General features: G+C 42.9%; 1 protein-coding gene across 1 annotated transcript; it reads left to right on the forward strand.

The window, feature by feature from the left end:
- The first annotated feature begins 83 nt into the window (after positions 1-83).
- On the forward strand, positions 84-17307 carry WDR82 (WD repeat domain 82). Its single transcript, XM_053953538.1, has 10 exons — positions 84-339; positions 5197-5294; positions 8167-8233; positions 8425-8524; positions 10527-10643; positions 11389-11544; positions 11669-11738; positions 13556-13698; positions 13878-14717; positions 15411-17307. The coding sequence occupies exons 1-9, from the start codon at positions 179-181 to the stop codon at positions 13905-13907; spliced, it is 942 nt and encodes a 313-aa protein (XP_053809513.1). The 5' UTR covers positions 84-178; the 3' UTR covers positions 13908-14717; positions 15411-17307.
- Positions 17308-17594: the final 287 nt, after the last annotated feature.

A 17594-nucleotide genomic window follows, 5' to 3' on the forward strand; every position in this document is an offset into this window, starting at 1 on the left:
TCCGCGGCCTGAGCGCGCCGAGCCCGCCGCCTTCCGCCGCCCCCCGCGGCCCCGCACTGCCCCTGACCGCCCCTGGCCGCCCCGCCCCGCCCGGCCCGGCCGTTCCCGCCACCGCCCGGAGCCCCGCCCGGCTGCCTTCAGCGCCGCCGCCCTCGCTCGGTGCGGCCCGGCGGGCGGGATGAAGCTGACGGACAACGTGCTGCGGAGCTTCCGCGTGGCTAAGGTCTTCCGCGAGAACTCGGACAAGATCAACTGCTTCGACTTCAGCCCCAACGGCGAGACCGTCATTTCCAGCAGCGACGATGACTCCATCGTTCTCTATGACTGCCAGGAGGGCAAGTGAGTGGCGGGGCTGGGCGCTGCGGCCTTCGGGGTCTGAGGCAGTGTCTGGGGCACGGGGGTGTGAGGGGCCGTGGCGACTGCCCGCGGTGGCCTTTGGGGAAAAGCTGTGACGGCAGATCTGGCCGGTGAGCTTTAGCTTGAGCTTCTCTCCTGTTGTTTTTTAGCGTAGGGCTTCTGAGTAGAATCCTAGCGGCAGGGATGGCAGCAGCGTGGGTTTGCTGCTCTGCGGGTGTACTTGTTATCTTGGTAGGCTGGAGACAGTGGAGATAATTTCCTAAGTGTAAGCGAAAGTTCACTTCTGTGAGAGCTAAACAGTTGCTAAGCCTAAAGGGTTCAGTCTGATCTCATTTCCAAGTTTCGGGATTGCTGCAAGTATGGAACTGACTTCTCGGGCTTCTCTGGGCTCAAATCTCTCTAATTAAGAGAAGTGGTTGGTGTGAGCAATGTGCAGATGTGCCTTTTTAATGCCTCATTTGAGTGTAACTTCTTTGCTAAATGCTTCAAGCCAAAAGGTGCAGATGGTGTGGCGTGTATCACTACAACTGTAAAAACCTGATGGTGTTTTCCATAAAACCCAGTTCCTTAGTGGTGTCTTGGATCGCTGCAGGCAAACGTGGTCCTCTGTGCTTTAAATAATTTTCTCTGGTTGTGTCCTTATCTGTAAAACACAGTTAAAATAGGTGTGATTTGCCTGTGTCTTCAAACATTGTCTGTTTAGCTGTATTTGATGAGGGTGTTGATTGATTTCTGTTACCTAAGGGTAATGAATTGAGGGTGTGTTTCTGTTTCTCCTTTGACTGTCCGGTTTTATCTTTCTTCTACCGTTGATCACACGGTGCTCATCTTGATTTTCGGATAAACTCTCAGAAATTTGCAGAGCACTTGAGGTGTGGTGCTCCTGTTCAGAAGATGGAAACCTACACCAAGGGCGTTTGTAGTCTGTGAGTGTTGAAACAATTTGAGCCAAATGGTGTCATTATGCCATTAAAATCTTTCTCTGTACTTTCTCACACTCTATACAAGTGTGCATTTGTCTGCTTTAAATTCTTTCAGATTTTAAGTTTTACACGTGCTTATTGGTGTGGAGACCTTGGTTGTTCTTGGGTTTTTTGTAAAGTTAGGACTGGGAAGCAATCACATCCACACAGAACGTGAAAGGAAAACAAGCGTGTATATTATAGGACAGGAGGAGAAAGGGTAATGAGGGAATGAAAAAGAAATGGCTTGGGAGTGTCAAGACAGAGATATGTCAGTGATGTATATATTTTCTAGTAAACTGGGTATTCCTAACCCTCCGGCTTTTCCAAGCAGGCCAAGACATCATACTTGCTGGGAGGAAAGATTGCCTCCTACATGTTCTCTTAATTTTGTGGCCCACCTATCATATATTATTTTAGACTTCTGTGTAGTTTGATTGCTTTACACGTTAAAGTTGTTGGTGTTCCCCATCTGCTAGAATGAACTCTGATGTGCAAATATTTAATTTTTATTTATGTAAGAGCAGGTAACTCTATACATATGGAGTGTGCCGTGGATCATATCCCAGATCTTAATTATATACAGTAGTAGCAGGGCTGAGTGATGTTAATGCAGATGGTATTGATTGCTCTTCCCCTTTCAAACTTGTAAAGAATAGTTTGATGGGTTGGGAGGCGTTTGGCCCTTTCATTCCTGTCTCCATCTAATCCTGATGTGCTTTATAGTCAGAGGATTTGCTTTAATTAAGTTAAATGTCGATCAGTGGTCCTCTACTGCAGTGCTGCAGGGCAATGAGAGTAGTTTCAAGGTAACTTCTGTGTCAGGATGCAGTTCTCTGGTGGTTATAAAATTTCAAAATTATTTGAAAGCTTCTCATGCACTATCAACTGGCTTAAAAGTGTAGCTGTCATTTTTAGGGGTAGCTAAGGATGCAGTTGTTCTCTAACCTGGAAGGTTTTACTTTGAACTACTTTGTCACTCAAAATTCATGTAAAGATGATATTTTAGGTCTCTGAGTTATCATTGCTGTGGCAGTTTCAGGCTTGTAGTTGGTTTATTTTTTCCTATAAATTGCAATTTCAAGAGCCTGGAACTCTGCTTAGATATAAGGACCAGGAGGAAATTAAATGTCTTGCTTACTGGGGTTCAATGTAGGATGCCCTACTTCATCAAATGGCCTGAAAATTAATGCCTTTCCCTGTGTAAAAGTGGGAACATCTGGTGTGTGTCCTATCTTAATGAGCAGCTCTGCTGGTAGAATTAAAATTAAAATGTTTGGTTGTACTTTAGGAGTATCCTCACCTAGTTTGCTTTGCTACATCAAAATGAGTTGCACAGCTCTGTGAAATTGTGCCCAGCCCCATTTCGGTGAACTTCAGCTTCTGACAGTGTCAGGACAGTGGAAATAGTGCTGTGTAGCCAAGGGCTGACAGGACAAGATTATCTCCTTATCATGTATTGTTCTGGGCTTATGCAACTGACATAAGCATCCAATAATTTTGGTCCTGAGATTCCATTTCTATTTCAAAGTGTGCAAACAACTAAATTGTTACTAAATTTTTAGCCTGTCCTGCATCACCAAATCCCTCCACAGTAGGCTGGCTCAGAAGCATGACTAAGAGTCATCACTGGAGTCTGTTTGGACTTGAGGAAGGATTGTGAGAACTTGCAGGACAGTTGTGTGTTGGGATGTACAGCAATCCCTGAGGCTGGGAACAGCCTGGCTGCACATTGGTGACCCTGCTGTGATAGAATGGTGTCTAGTAAAGGTTTAGCTTGTGATTTAGTGTATATCAGTCGTGTGTTATTGAAACAAATAAAGCGACAGATCTGGACTCCTGCTTTACTGTGCTGTTTGCTGGGCACACCCATGTTCCTGGTTGTGGTGATGTTTTACCCACAGCAGCAGTGATTCAAACCAAGGCATGAATGATACTGCAAACCTTTCCTGTGTTTTGTTTCATCTTCGTAGCAGATTTGCCTGAGATCTTGTATTTTTCTTTGTCAATATTGCTTTTTTTGTAGGTGGGCTTCATAGATTGACCTTGACCTTAGAATTGTTTTAGTGATTGTGATTTGTTGTTAAAAAGTACTTAGTCTTCTTGTTTGTGTTTAAAATAGTTGACTGGCAACAAGTCTTGTGTGCAGTGACACACTTCTGTTTGTATCAGTTTACATAAAAACTTCACCTTTCGTAGAACACAGAACTCTTTTTCCTTCTTTTTGGTAAATGTGCTTTTGTCTGTCTGTTGATCTTTATTGTCTCTATGTTAATTTATTCTAAATAGATCTTCTGAGGTTTAAACTTGTAATAGAAAAGGAAAAGTCAAACTAGGCGTGGGAGAATCTAATATATATATAATATATTTTGAGATTGGGTTTTTTTTCCTTGGTTTGTTGTTAGGTTTTATTCCCACTAGATTGGTCAACAGCATGGGTGAGGTAACTTCAGAAAGCAGTGTGGGGAAATATATCATGCATAATGTTAGAGTGTGTCAAAATTTAAATTAGGTGTGCTTTTTCAATGTGTAGCATGTTTGGATCTGAAGAACGATTTAAAAACTGCTGGAGTTACTGGGGAAGAATCAGTTGAGATTTGGTCTGTGGTACAGGTGGTGTGTGGCTTTTCATTGCACTTGGCTGTATTGGCTTTCTCTTCATGGGAACTTGTCCCCAGCAAGTTTGTTTGAAGTCAAAGCCCTATGGCTTCTGCTGTTTGAGAATTGATACTCAAGAATGAATGTCTGTTTTTGTTCTGATATGAAAAGTCTCCAACTTGTGCTCTTGTGTCAGGTTGAGCTAATGAAGAAAGGAAAAAGTCCAGCATAATAGGAACACCTTGTCTGAGGTGTAGTCTGACAAACTTTTCTCTTGGCAGCAGTATTGGTTTTGACTGCTCCTGCTGTTTGTCTCCGTTCCCATGCTGTTTGTCTTTAGTTGTGTGGGTAAAATATTTTGTGGGCCTGTGTAATAACCAGAGTTATGAGTCTTTGGAATAAAAATAGCTCCCGGAAGAGATGGCATTTCTGATGTTGATCTGTACCCTCGCTGGTCCACTGCCCAGCTCTGAAACCTTTGTGCTCGCTCAGGTGGGGATGAAAGGGAAAGGAAAGTGGTGGAGACCTTGTACTGCTCAAACAGGCATCACTGCTGTGAGATAGCCTTATTAGCCAGCTGCTTTCAAGCTTACTCTGCAGTTTGAATTTCTAGTACTGCAGTGCATTACCTGCTTACCAGACTCCCAGAAACCCAGTTCTGTAGGTTGTGTTTGCTCTCACTAGGATTTTTTATTCTGTTGCGAAATACTAAATTTGAGTTTCTTTGCCTAAGATTGGATACAAATATAATTCTGCAGTGGTTTGGAAAAGTCCCTATGTTACTATGTCTGCTATAGATGACTGGTATATAGATGACTGGTATATAGTGTTTGGGTTAATACCCCGTGAACAAGACACCCTGTTCTAGGTTTTAAAGTAACAGAGAACAAAGACAAATTATACTCAATCTAAAATAAGCAGCAGATGAATGGGAGATTTGAATAGGCAAGGGCACAGTAAGGCAGTGCTGCTTGCTGTGCTCATTATGGTAGCTTCTCCTTTTCTTTTTGCAGTAGACGTCATAGGAGAAGGAATTTTTGGAGGAGACGCATGCATTTAGCAGGTGTTACAGAGACCTCCTCAAGCCTAGGGATAGTTTTGGAGAAACTACAAGATCCTTGTTTGAAAATAAAATGCAAAAGCTTTTCTTTCTTTGTATAAAAACATCTGACTTCTTGAAGCAATCATGCAATGTCTCAGTGGGAACAGGTCTTGTTGATGTGTGTTTTGAGATTTTTGTTGCCAAGATTGCAATTTTATCTCTGCTTCCTCCTGACAGACCAAAGAGGACCCTGTACAGCAAGAAGTATGGAGTGGACCTCATCAGATACACACATGCTGCCAACACTGTTGTGTACAGCTCCAACAAAATAGATGGTAAGTGATCCACTGGAATGGAGCATATTAATCTCCTTACACTGCATGTCTCGATAATTAGTGCTAAAGATTTGGGAAAAAGTTGTAACAACTCTTCAGTGATGAGAACTCTGTCAGAGGCAGAGGAGGGAATTAATGTCCAACACTAATGCATGCCTTGGTGCTAGTCCCTTACATGTTTGTTCACTGCTGCCATAACTGAGGGTTAAACATTGTTAGGGAGATAAAACTTGGGTTCCTCATTGTGCTCTTCAGTTGGTGTCGGTGTCAGTGCTGTCATTGGCCTCTGCACCTTCATTTCTTACGTGAGTGAGGTGGAAGGAGCAGCTGGGCCGAATGCCACAGCTATGTCTGGTGCACAGCTCAGCTTCAGAGGAAGGGAGGGCAGCAGCTTCAGGTAACTCAGCAGATCACCAGCCAAGCCTGGAGGAGGTCACAGAGCTCAATCTTGGTTTTGTTTGTTGCAGTCACTGTCTGAGAATTTTGCAATGACCACGTCTCTTAGCACAGCACTTCACAAATGGATTTTAATACTGTACTTGCAGACTCATAATTTCTGTAGTAGAGGTTTTGGTTTGGTTTTTCCTTTGCAGAGATGAAACTTAACAGTAGAGATGCTAGTGCCTTGTGATGTGTGCTGGGCTACTAAAGGAATTGCAAAGGCTGTAAATTTAGAGAAGATGGAAGTAAAGAGTTAGGAAGTTGGGTTAAAGTAGAGCAAGCGGGGCCTGAAACTAGAGGAACAAAGAAGTCTCCACCAGAATTGGATTTAATGGTGTAAAAGGTTTAAAAATGTCACAGGAAGCATGTGCCTTTTTAGTCTGTTTCAGAACCTACTTATTTTTTTAATTATATTATTACTATATGTCACTTTTTAAATTTGGCTGTTATTTAATTTACAATAAGTAATAATTAACCTAATTAAAGTTATTAATAATAATTTAACTTCATTTAATGCTTAAATGAAGCATTTTAATGCCATTTTGAATACTGAGTTTTTGTTTATAAGCACTGGTAAGCCTTAAGACTTAAGTCTTCTGGCTGCAGGGTAGCATTATGGTGAACACTTAATTAGAAGAAGAGAAAAAGAGACAATGTGAGAATGTTTGATGCTGTTACAAATTGTAACCTTAATAAAACCAATAGTATGTTCTGTAGGAGTCCAGGTACTCTGTAGTCCCTAATGCTTGTGGTCATGGGCAAGGTGCATTGTATTAACCTGTTTTGCAGGTATTGGGAGGGAAAATTACCTCAGGAACATTCTGTAGGAATGCTGGTACTTGTTTGCAAGCTTTCTTCTGTTGAATGTTTTGTTACTACCAATTTACTTGTGAAGATTTCCTCAAGGCCTCTGGACTTAATTCCTGTTGCCTGATTCCAGGCTGAGGTAGTAGTTTGTACAGTTTGAGGGTCTATGATACCACCCGGTACAGGAGATAACTGTACAGGCCACTGCCTTGCCTGGGACAGAGCACTGCCAGCAGTGAGGATCACAAAGGAGCACAATTGCCCAGAGCTTCCTCTTTAGCAAAGGAGGATGGAATTCTGCATGGATACTTCGGAGATCAGGTAATGACACTTCATGCAGGAAACTAGAGATGAATCCTAATATGCAAGTTTGAAGCATGTTGGTTCTATCCAGTGTGGGATGTGACACTGCTGTTAGGGATTTATATTTTGGATAATCGCCTCAGGTTACTTAGAGCTTTTCAGAACTGTCACCAGTACCACATTTCCAGCTCGTTCAGTCAGCTTCAGTTTGCTTCTCAAATACTGGAGGGTGGTTTAGACCTCTCATCTCAGCTTGATGAGCAACCTCAGGCAACAATGAGAACTTGATCTTTTTTTCACAGATAGAAACTTTTGCTGAATGAGCCTTTCAAAACATTCTGAACACAGTAGTCCCTCTGACTGTCAAAATACCCAGTTCATGTTGCATCCTCTTGGCACATGTTCTTCTGAGTCAAAAGTAAAATGTTCTTGACTCTAAGCAGGACTGGTTGTTCCAGCAGTAGAGTCTGCACATAAAGATTAAAAAGTGGCTTCTGTCTTTTAATGATTGTTTCCTCTTAGAAGGATTTATTTTAATTTTGGGGAGGAAGTTTCAACAGCATCTTCCAGAGTAGTGGGCTGCTCTTGGTATGTTCACCTATACTCAAGATAAAACTGGCACTTAAGAAATGTTGTGCTGCTGCTCTTATCTATTCAATTTATGTTTAAGGTTGCTTGAAGTGCACTAAGCTTTAGACTACTCTGTCCTCTTCTAAGAGCTTAGTGCGGAGAAAGTGTGAAGTTGTTGATTGTCAGATTAAACAAAAAGAAGAGAGGTTTGCTAGTTTTTAATGATCTTGTCTGGCTTCGAAGTTATGGTTTTATCTTTAGCTGAGTGCAGGAATTTGTACATTTCCTGTGTGTACTACTTAGTTGGAGATTTGTTTGCTGAATGTGTATGTAGGAAAGAGAGCAATATTCATGCTGCAAAGCAATACAAAGTGGTAGCATTAACTCTGTAAATTTGATACTCTCCATTTTGTGAGAGCAATGGAATAAAACCTGCTGATACTTAAATTTTAGCACCTTTGAAATTACCTTGTTTAAATCACATGACAGATGTTTTTAAAATGTAACATGACTTGAGACTGTGGGAAGTATCTTTTCCTGTTGCCTAATTTTCAGTTCTGCTTAAGAATTGAGTTGGTTTATGTCTGTTTCTAACTTGATTCTCTTTTGAAGTCTTACTTGAAATTAAATGACCAGACTTAAGCACCGTGGTGAGATTACTGTTGCTCTTGGGAGCAAGTTACTATGTGATCTCTTTCAGATAACCTTGGACTGGTGGTATAATAAAGCTTATGGTTTGTTTGTGTTTCAGACACAATCCGATACCTCTCCCTGCATGACAACAAATATATTCGGTATTTCCCGGGACACACAAAAAGGTGAGATGTGGCTTGGGGACAGGACAGGAGAAATCGCAGTAAGAATGGTAATGGGCTTGAGTTCCATTACACTTGGTTCATGCTGCTTTTTGCTTAGTTAAGTTATGGGTTTTTACACAACTGTTGGGGTGGGTGTTGCTGCATTCACTTCTTTGGTTTTTCTCTGATGCTTGTGGATTTCTGTATTGCAGAGTGGTTGCTCTTTCAATGTCTCCAGTGGATGATACTTTTATTTCTGGATCTCTGGATAAAACTATTCGTCTTTGGGATCTCCGCTCTCCAAATTGCCAGGTAGGTTATAAAATTCATGTGCACAGTGTGTTCAGTTTTCAGTTGGAAGAATAAAAAATGGATGTGTGTTTGTAACAAACTAAAAATACTGCCAGAAGTGTGTGGTGGTTATTTAGTGTTGACATGTTCCTGAAGGAGCCTGGATCAGGAATCTCTGTGCAGTATGTGTGTGTCACATTGTGTAACAGCACTTGCTCACCTGTGTCTCTGCTGGAGAGGCAGTGGGGAGTGCAAGAAGTAACGCCCACAGCTGATGAAACAAGAGAAGGGCTGGGTGTCATCAGCTTGTTCATCAGGCTGCTGCCTTATGCAGAGGGTGTTCTCTCAGAGCTGGCATCCCTCCTGTGTTGAGAATTCATCTTACACGGGTGTTTGAGCGTGTGTCTAAAATTGGTGCCTTGATGCAATTAAATTTGATGAAGGAACTGGTGATCTAAAGTAACACAGCAGCCATATGGTCTGCCACCTCCTTGCATCACCTCTGTTGTTGATCAGAACTGTTTGTGAGCAGGTTTGACTCGATAGCAAGACAGCAAAACTGTTTTTGTTTACTTATTTTGCTGGAATACTTTACTTTTCTTAGTGGAAGCACGCTTGTAAGAGCTGAGAAAAATACGAGAACTGGCAGCAGTGGCAGGAATGAAAGACTGGAAGTAGAATCTCTACCTTTAGTGGTGCTGAGCTGTTTTGTCCTGGTATCTGGGTACACGGTGTTATGCTCTCATATTTCTCCATCTCTCTAGGACTGTCTTGCTTATGAGAGAGGGCTCTTTGCTTGTTCCAGATGAAAGAGAAAGGAAAAAGTTACATTTCTTACAAAATGTTTTTATTATTCTTCAAATCAAGCCTTTTCTTAATTTTTTCTTAATTCTGCTTTTTTTTGGGAGTATGCCTTTAACTCCAGCATGTAGGTTTCTCTTTGGATGAGTCTCCATCTCCAAGTTGCTGCAGATGAGACAGGGTTGTAAGTGCAGTAGCAACTCTGTGACTTAAGCTAATGCCTGAACTTGTAAGAATGGTAAAACTCAGACTTGGAACTGGAAGCTGCATGCAGCCAAGTTTGGGAAACAGCTTGAGGAAGTGTTACTTGTAGTTTTCAGTTGGTCCGTGAGATGGCAGCCATACTGCCTGGAAATATTCCCGGGAAACCAGAGCTGGCCCACTCACTGGGGCCCTGAGGATTGGCTGAGCTCTCTGTCTCACCTTCAAAGACCACAAGGAAAACTGACCTACGAGGGAAAGAAGAGAAGTAGTAAAATCTCTAGCTTTACCTAAAGAGGAATGCAGAAAGAAATAAAAATGCAGAAACTTGTTACTTGTGTTACACATTTAATCAAAGATATTTTCTTGTTTACGTGCATACAGTTCATGAAAAGGTTTGACTAACATGCACAGATTGCTAGTCAGGATACAGAAGATCACATATTTTGTTGGCTTTTAACAAACTTTCTCAAGTGTTTTCTACTGTATGACTTAAGGAAAAGGTAACATTAAAAATAAGCACTGGTAGTAACCTATCAATTTTAATACGTAAGGTCTATTGGCTTCCAGCAGGTGTGAGGTTTCATTAAACAGGCGTGTAAAGCTCAGCAGTGATATTCCCTTGCTTTCAAAGTACTTTTTTTCCCCTCTTGTGCAGCCATAAGTGGTAGAGCATTGCTGTTGATCGCAGCAGCAGTGTTTTGTGGTGCTGCCTGGTATGGTTATTAACACAGCCATATGAGCCTCCCTTCTCTGGGGACTTCTGGAGTGCATGACACCTAGACTGAGTTTTTGATTTGTTTTGATGTAAACTTTGTCACTGAAGTAAATTGGAAGCCCTATATGATGACCTAAAGTTGAGAAAGCTGAGTTCTGAACCTTTGTAAAACCTCAGTATTTACAATTGAAATTAATTTGTTCCACCCTTAGTGTGCTGTCCTGCTCACAGTGCACTCAAAGTGGGGTGGTAGAAATGTGAGCATCAGTCTTGCAAAATAATTCTGGCTATTTCTATTTCTAGGGTTTAATGCATCTCCAAGGGAAGCCAGTGTGTTCTTTTGACCCAGAAGGGTTGATTTTTGCTGCTGGAGTAAATTCTGAAATGGTGAAGCTTTATGATCTCCGTTCTTTTGACAAGGTGAGGTAACCTGACTTCCCTTCTTACAGCTTTTATCTTGCAAGAGGTAATCTAAACTCAGTGCTCAGAGGCTGGATTTGTATTCTCAAGCTTAATGTCTGGGTGTGTCCTTGGCATCCAGAGAGTTCTCAGTAAGCACACATCTCAGGGACAGAAGTACAAATCCTGAGGTACACTCTTAACCAATGTTTAAGTGCTAACTCTTGAACCTGCTCCCAACTGCAGTTTAGGCTCTTTGTTGTGCAGTTTTGGCCTTTCTTTCCTTGCTGCTTATTCTGGAAGAACACTGGCAAAGATTGAGCCAGGACTGTCAGAAAAGATGGAAATTTCAAAGGAAACTGTACTGGTGTGGGCAGCTGAACTGAATAAGCACTGAACATAGTTAGGTCCATGGTTTTCAAAACTCAGATGATGATTACACTGGCTCAAACTCTAACTGCATTTAGCAGCCTTGTTCAAAAACTTATTCCTACCTTAATTTCTGCTGTTGATTGTGATAGAGTATGAAACTGTTGGATTGAAACAGCCTGTTGCGCTCTTTTTGTTTTGGAAACTAGATTCATATATTGAAACTTATACATTCAGAGATACGTTTGCCTTGACACTCATTGTCTTCTGGTATCTTAGGGCCAAGGATTTTCTTTTAAAAAAATCTGAACTGCTTTCCTGTGCAAAGGTTAAAAGCAGATTCTTGTTACCAGCAATATAAACAGTCTTCTTCATATTTCCCATTTTCTCTCTGCAGGGGCCATTTGCTACGTTTAAGATGCAATATGACCGAACGTGTGAGTGGACAGGCCTGAAGTTCAGCAATGATGGGAAACTCATCCTCATCTCCACGAACGGCGGCTTCATTCGGTTGATCGATGCTTTCAAAGGAGCTGTCTTGCACACGTTTGGGGTGAGCCTGCTGCCTGTGGTACTTGCTGGAAAACCTGGTGTTAGTTTGGGGAGCAGGTGCCCTTGGGTTGTGAGATTGCTGTGGACACACTCCCTACTACATATTCTCCTGTTTTGTGCCATAGGGTTATAACAATAGTAAGGCTGTCACGCTGGAGGCATCATTCACACCAGACTCTCAGTTCATCATGATAGGTAAGATAATTCTTGGCAAGAGTTGCAGTACTCTGAAATTAGCCGTGTTATGTAGGGCTAAAGCTGTGTCTGTTGGGAAACAGAATGTATTTAAATAATACAATGCAGCTGTAAGCTTTCTTTGCACTGACAGTGTTCTGTTTTGTTAGATTGCTCAGTGTTCTGTAGACTGAAATGTAAAAAAGCCTGCAAGTCTTTTCTTCTTTTCCAATATATAAATGCTGTTCCAAAATAGATAAGAAACCAGGAAACTGTTGTAGTGTGGGAAAACTGGTCACACAGTTTGTTAGTGGTCCTCTCCCTGTGGCTAGGATGCCCTCATGTGCTGCCTCACAGCATTTTGTGGCTGTGTTGTGGCCATCCCCTGTTTCCTGATGACCAAAGCACATGTTTGTGCTTGAGTGACTGGTCTCGTTGCTTGGTGCATTTGTACACCCCCAGGGCTGTTCTCACTGGTGACATTGTGGGGCAGCTGCAGTTTGTTCATGTGGCTCTTGTAAACCCCCATGTCTGTGGAACAAGCTCTTAACCCTTGATAGGAGCTGTAGGCATCAGTCTGATGGCTCCCAGTGTATGATTCCCCTGGCCCTCTGCAAGATGAACTCCTGAGGGAAGCAGGTGGCAAAAATCAGCTTGAAACTCCTGTACAGGCTGGTGTTGCACCTTGGGCACCCCACAATGAGCACTTCAGTCAACCTTCAATTGAGCACTTCAGGCCCACAGGACCTTTGGACTCAAGTCAGATGAGTCTGTGTGGTGCTGCCCCTTCCTAGAACTCTGTATTTTCTTCTTATTTCTGTGGCTGATATATCAAATATGTTTACCCTTGTGTAATTTGATATCCAGATCCTCATTTTTCCTGTATGAGTGATGGTCTTGGCAAAACTTAATTTCTTTTGTTCTGGCTGAGAACTTCCTGATTACAGAGAAGAGGGGTGGGGTTTTTGTTTAGTTTGTCTCTGGAGAGCACTTTATTGCACATATTTACCTTCCTGTTGTGCTCTTCCGAACTAAAACAGTAGTAGAAGTTCCAAACCACTTACTCCTGTTCAGTTTTTACATATGGTTAAGTTGCAACTTGTGTTTCTTAATTTTTTTCCTGAAAAGCTACAGACATAAATAAAGGAGAAGAAAATGCTTTATGCTTTGTGGTTTTATTAGGAATCCTATTTAAAATGAGTCTAAAGCAGTCTAATTAAAAATTAATGAGTCTAATTAAAAAATCCTAAGTTCTCAGCCTCAGAGTTTGAAAAATGTAATTTTAAAGTGAAAAACTTGTTCCATTATAATAATGTGGAGAGTCAATATCTCCAGGGGAGCTTCTGATACTTGGCTTAGTGCATTGAAATCTGGTTACCTTCCATGGTAAAAGCTTTGGCTTGATTCTGTGCCCGCTGAGTGAGACATTTACCTGTGTCTGAACTGAGAACTTGTGTGAACAATGACTCTTTCCCTAGCACTTGGTCTCTGTACATTGTTGCAGGTTGGCCAGGGTCTCTCCTCCAGAGCTGGAGGTGTCAGGTCTCCTTTCCTACTGGGTGATAGTAGTTAACATCTTTGCCTCAATAGCGTTGCCCTGTTGTGTAGTTGAGTCTCTGCAGTGCAAAGATACAAACCTGCCATATGGATATAGGTGTTTCAACTCTGTCATGTTTTGTACGTGCCCTTGTGACACTTGGAGAACTCTAAAGGTTTTGTTATGAAGTTGAGACCTGCCTGAAAAACAGACCTTTCTGTTGAGACAGAAAAAAGGGTTCTTTCTTCTGCTGACCTCTCCTGTGCATCTTTCATATCTTGCTTTCCACTCTCACCTTCAGGTTCGGAGGATGGGAAGATCCATGTTTGGAATGGAGAAAGTGGGATGAAGGTGGCTGTCCTAGACGGAAAACACACAGGTCCTATAACCTGTCTGCAGTTCAATCCAAAATTCATGACTTTTGCTAGTGCATGTTCCAATATGGTAAGGAAATGGGCTTTAAGTTCCTCTGAGCTCCATGAGGTGCTGACCCTTCCAGAGATGAATCTGAGAAGGCTCAGTGCCTCCCATGTGTGCTTGCAGAAGGGTGGCAGCTCCTACAGGGTGCTGTAGGAGAGATTTGTGTTCTGCCATGAAAAGATGTTTCCTTTCCTCCTCTGTAGGCCTTCTGGTTGCCAACTATCGACGACTAATTCCTGCACTGTGGCTGTCGGATGGCTCCATACTGCTAACAGCAGCACGTCATTGCAAGCATAGTTTTGGAATTGCCTACATCTCCTAGACTGTTCCTGTTCCTGCGTATTTTCCATGTCTTACCTTTATCTACAGCATTCCGTTGTGAGGACTGCTCCTCTTGGCCTCCTGGCACGCTCAAGAAGCAGTATGCTACAGGTTCTTACCTTCCAGTCCATGCCCAGCAGGCTTTAGCCCAAGATGGAACTGACACAGTGTTGTTTCTTAGAGCCGTGAATTCTGTTTTATCTACAAAATGTTTGTGGCATTTTTTAAAGCTGTAATTATGTTTTCCTGCTGTAAATGCACAAGGCTATTGATGTTCCAATGTGGAGCGTGCAGTTCCTTTCCATAAGTGCATGTTTTTAACGTCTGGGATCTCTGGTTTCACTGCAGTCCACAGATGCAAATACTTCTGTGCCAAATGTGAACACTGACAGTTTTCAATGGCAGATGCTGGATTCTCTTGCAGTGGAACATGCACCAGAAGTGTGGGTAGCTGTGAATGTACCTCATACATCTTGTCATCATTATTTTTTTGGCAATTTAGTGTGTAACTGCACAGGTTTCATCCACTGTCAGAGGTTGCCAAAGCCTCCCTGCTGTTTGCTGTGTCAACATCCTGGAGGCACAGACAGCACTGTTGAGGTCCGGCCAGTGTCCCGAGCAATAAAGGAGTCTGTCAGCAGAAGATGGAGAAACCACACTGAGACGGAAAGCACAGTCTGCCTGTGTATCTCCCTTATGTACCATTTTGGCTGATCTTACTTGTAAATATCATGGGGTGGGTGGGCAGTGGGAATGGGCCATATTTTTTTACTTTTAGATATAAAATAATATGATGTGGGCCAGTAATGTGAGGTGTCTAGGCTGTTTACTTTCACTGATGCAGTTTTCTGCCCCCTGGTTTGTAAATAAGCTCCACGAAATTCATCCCACAGGAGGCTTAGACTGGTATCCCTTCATTGGTAAAACTGACATAGGTAGTCTATCACACAGTTTGGCACTGGTCTGCAGGTTTTTGGTGATAGCTCCAAAAGAGCAATGAATCCTTTGTCAGGTGGTGTCTTCAGAAAGGAATTTAAAAAATCTTAGGTATGACTGTGCTGACTCTGCTTTGCTGTGGTCCTCCTCCAAGGAATGCCCCTGCAAAGAGATGGGGAGGGACATGCTCTCCTGCCTCAGGGGCTTGTAGCATTGAAAAGCTGGCAGGCTGGTCTTCAGGCCCAGTTCTGGTTTCTTTTTCCTGAAATGCTGCTTCAATGGAATGTATCCACCAGCAAGTTGAGACAGGCCTGGTGAAAATGTAATGTTCACTGTATTCTTGCCTTTCCAAACACACTTGGGTTTGCACTTGGGAAGTCTGTTCTTTCCCTTGCCCAGTCACATGTGCTTCCCTGCTCATAAATATGAAAAGCTGGCAAGGTGACAAGACAGTAACAGGCTTGTTCTCTGCTCTCCAGGGCCACTCCATACTGGCAAACCATGCTGGAGCGTTTTACTAAGGTCAGTTTCCTGATGTTCCCCTGTTACAGCAAAGTTCATCTCACCTGTATACAGTTCACATCATGGCTCCCTGGAAGAGTAAATGCCTTGTAGGACAGCTGTTTCTGTTTTGCTTTTTCTTGCATTTTTTTTTGTCTCCTCCCAGTCCTTGTCCAAGGAAAGGTGCTGTGCTAAGACCTGCATATGGGCACTGAGCATTTCTGCGCTGCTGGTTCGATTCAGGTTGCAGCAATTGCCTGTGGCAGTGCAGGAGCACTGCCCACACAGGGCAGGTTCACACCATGGTGCTCGATCTATGCTGTGGTTGTGGTTCTGCTGCTGCTGCCACACCAGGCATTTCTAACCACAGGTCTGCAATGTGACTTCACCATCCTCCAGCAGGGTGATGGATGCTTTCCCTCTGCCACACAGACCTGCTGCAGGAGATGCAGATGAGAGGTTCATGCCACCCCTCTTCTGTGCTGTCCCACCGTTGCCTATAAATAAAACTGCCCCATGCAAAGGGAGGTGGTTTTCTCGGGCCTCAGTCACTCTAACTCAGCAGTGTTGCATTTTAGGCTGTTTGGTGCTATTTTACCTTCGTTGGTACTTGCAGTGCTTTGTAAAATAGAGATATTTGGGGTTTGTAGTGTGTTTTAACAGTCAAACTTCAGCGTGCGGTAGTAAATTATCTTTAAGGTTTTTCAAGTCTTTTGCCTGAGGAAGTGAACAGATAGCCTCTGGCCATATTCCTTGTTACTTTTGACAGGGAAACATTTGGAAGTCTTTCATTCTATAAAAGCTCTCTGTTAATGTGGTTTTGAGCGCTTGTCTAGAGGTTGTTGTTCAGCTCTCTTCTGCTTGCAGTGTTGTAAAACGTGGTGTGTTGTGGCATGGAATGTTGAAGGAAAAGGGAACCAGAGGAGTGGTTTAGGAGGATAAACACAAGCACATCAGTGGCTTTCTGGAGTGAATAGGGATGTTCAGGCTCATGCACAGCAGCACTAATTCTCCGTTCAGGGTGGCAGCTGAGTGCCTTCGCAGGGTCCACTGCCACCCACGGAGGCAGAGACATCTCTGTTGATGTATCATGGAGTGCTTTCCATCTGGCTTTAAAAGAGGGGAATGTGCCAAGTGTTGTCAGAGAACATGAGGATTGTGTGTTTCAGACAGTTGGACAGGAAAGGTGAATAAAGCTTTTAGCTTCTGTGTGCTTCTCTAGAAGTCCCAGGGCTGCAATTCCTGTGCTTTTTAGGGCTGCCAGCTAATGAGAAACAGATCTGATGAAAAACAGCCTTCCCAGGTCTGACAGAGTGGCCAAGCAGCAAATAGCATTCCCCCTCCAAATCCGACATGTAAATCCTCCCCATGTTCTTTGGGATGAAGTAAAGACCTTTCTTCAAAATAAGGGGAAATGAGACTCAAGAGCCCATCTTTAAGTAAGCAGTGTGGGGGCTGAGCACATCTGCCTGGGCTGTGGGAGATTTCAGGTGTAATTCTCCAAGTCAGTCTTGAAAGATTTTTATTACTTTATTGAAGCTCCCAGGTCCTGGATTCGTGTCCCAAGTCCCTTTGTGCTTTGGAGGGTGCAGGAGTGACAAATTTGGAAACAGCAGGGTATCTTTTTCCAATGCCTCTTGGCTATTTTAGCACTTTAAGAGACTTCACCTTGGTTTTGGGTCAGGGGCAGGAACCTGGTGAGCCTTTCAGAAACTGGTCTCTGGTTGTGAGCTGCTATAGGGAGTTGGACTCCTCAGTGGTATCTGCCAGTGAGTGTAAATACATAAAGTCAAATTATGCTTTGTCACAAAATACTACCTATGTGGAGAATTCAATGTTGTGGCTGTGACCAATAAATATTTTGTAGAGAGACCACTTGAGTGCTGTAAATTCTGCATTTGTCCAGTGTGATACAACTTTCTTAGAGGGGGAATGTTAAACTCATCCATTTTTTAAAATCTCCCTTTGTTTTGGAGAGTCAGAAATTCTGCAGTGGAAATTGTGATTCTTTGAAGTTACCCCTCCATAAATTGCCCATTTTAAGAGGGTTTTTTTTGCCTATGAATGTATCAGGATAGGGAAGCCTTGTGACAGCTGCTTAGGGAGCTATGGTGCCCTAGGTAAAGAGGTGTTCACAGCAGCCTGTGGTCTAGATGGAAGAG

Source organism: Vidua chalybeata, chromosome 12 (assembly GCF_026979565.1).
Source record: "Vidua chalybeata isolate OUT-0048 chromosome 12, bVidCha1 merged haplotype, whole genome shotgun sequence".
NCBI classification, from domain to species: Eukaryota; Metazoa; Chordata; class Aves; order Passeriformes; family Viduidae; genus Vidua; species Vidua chalybeata.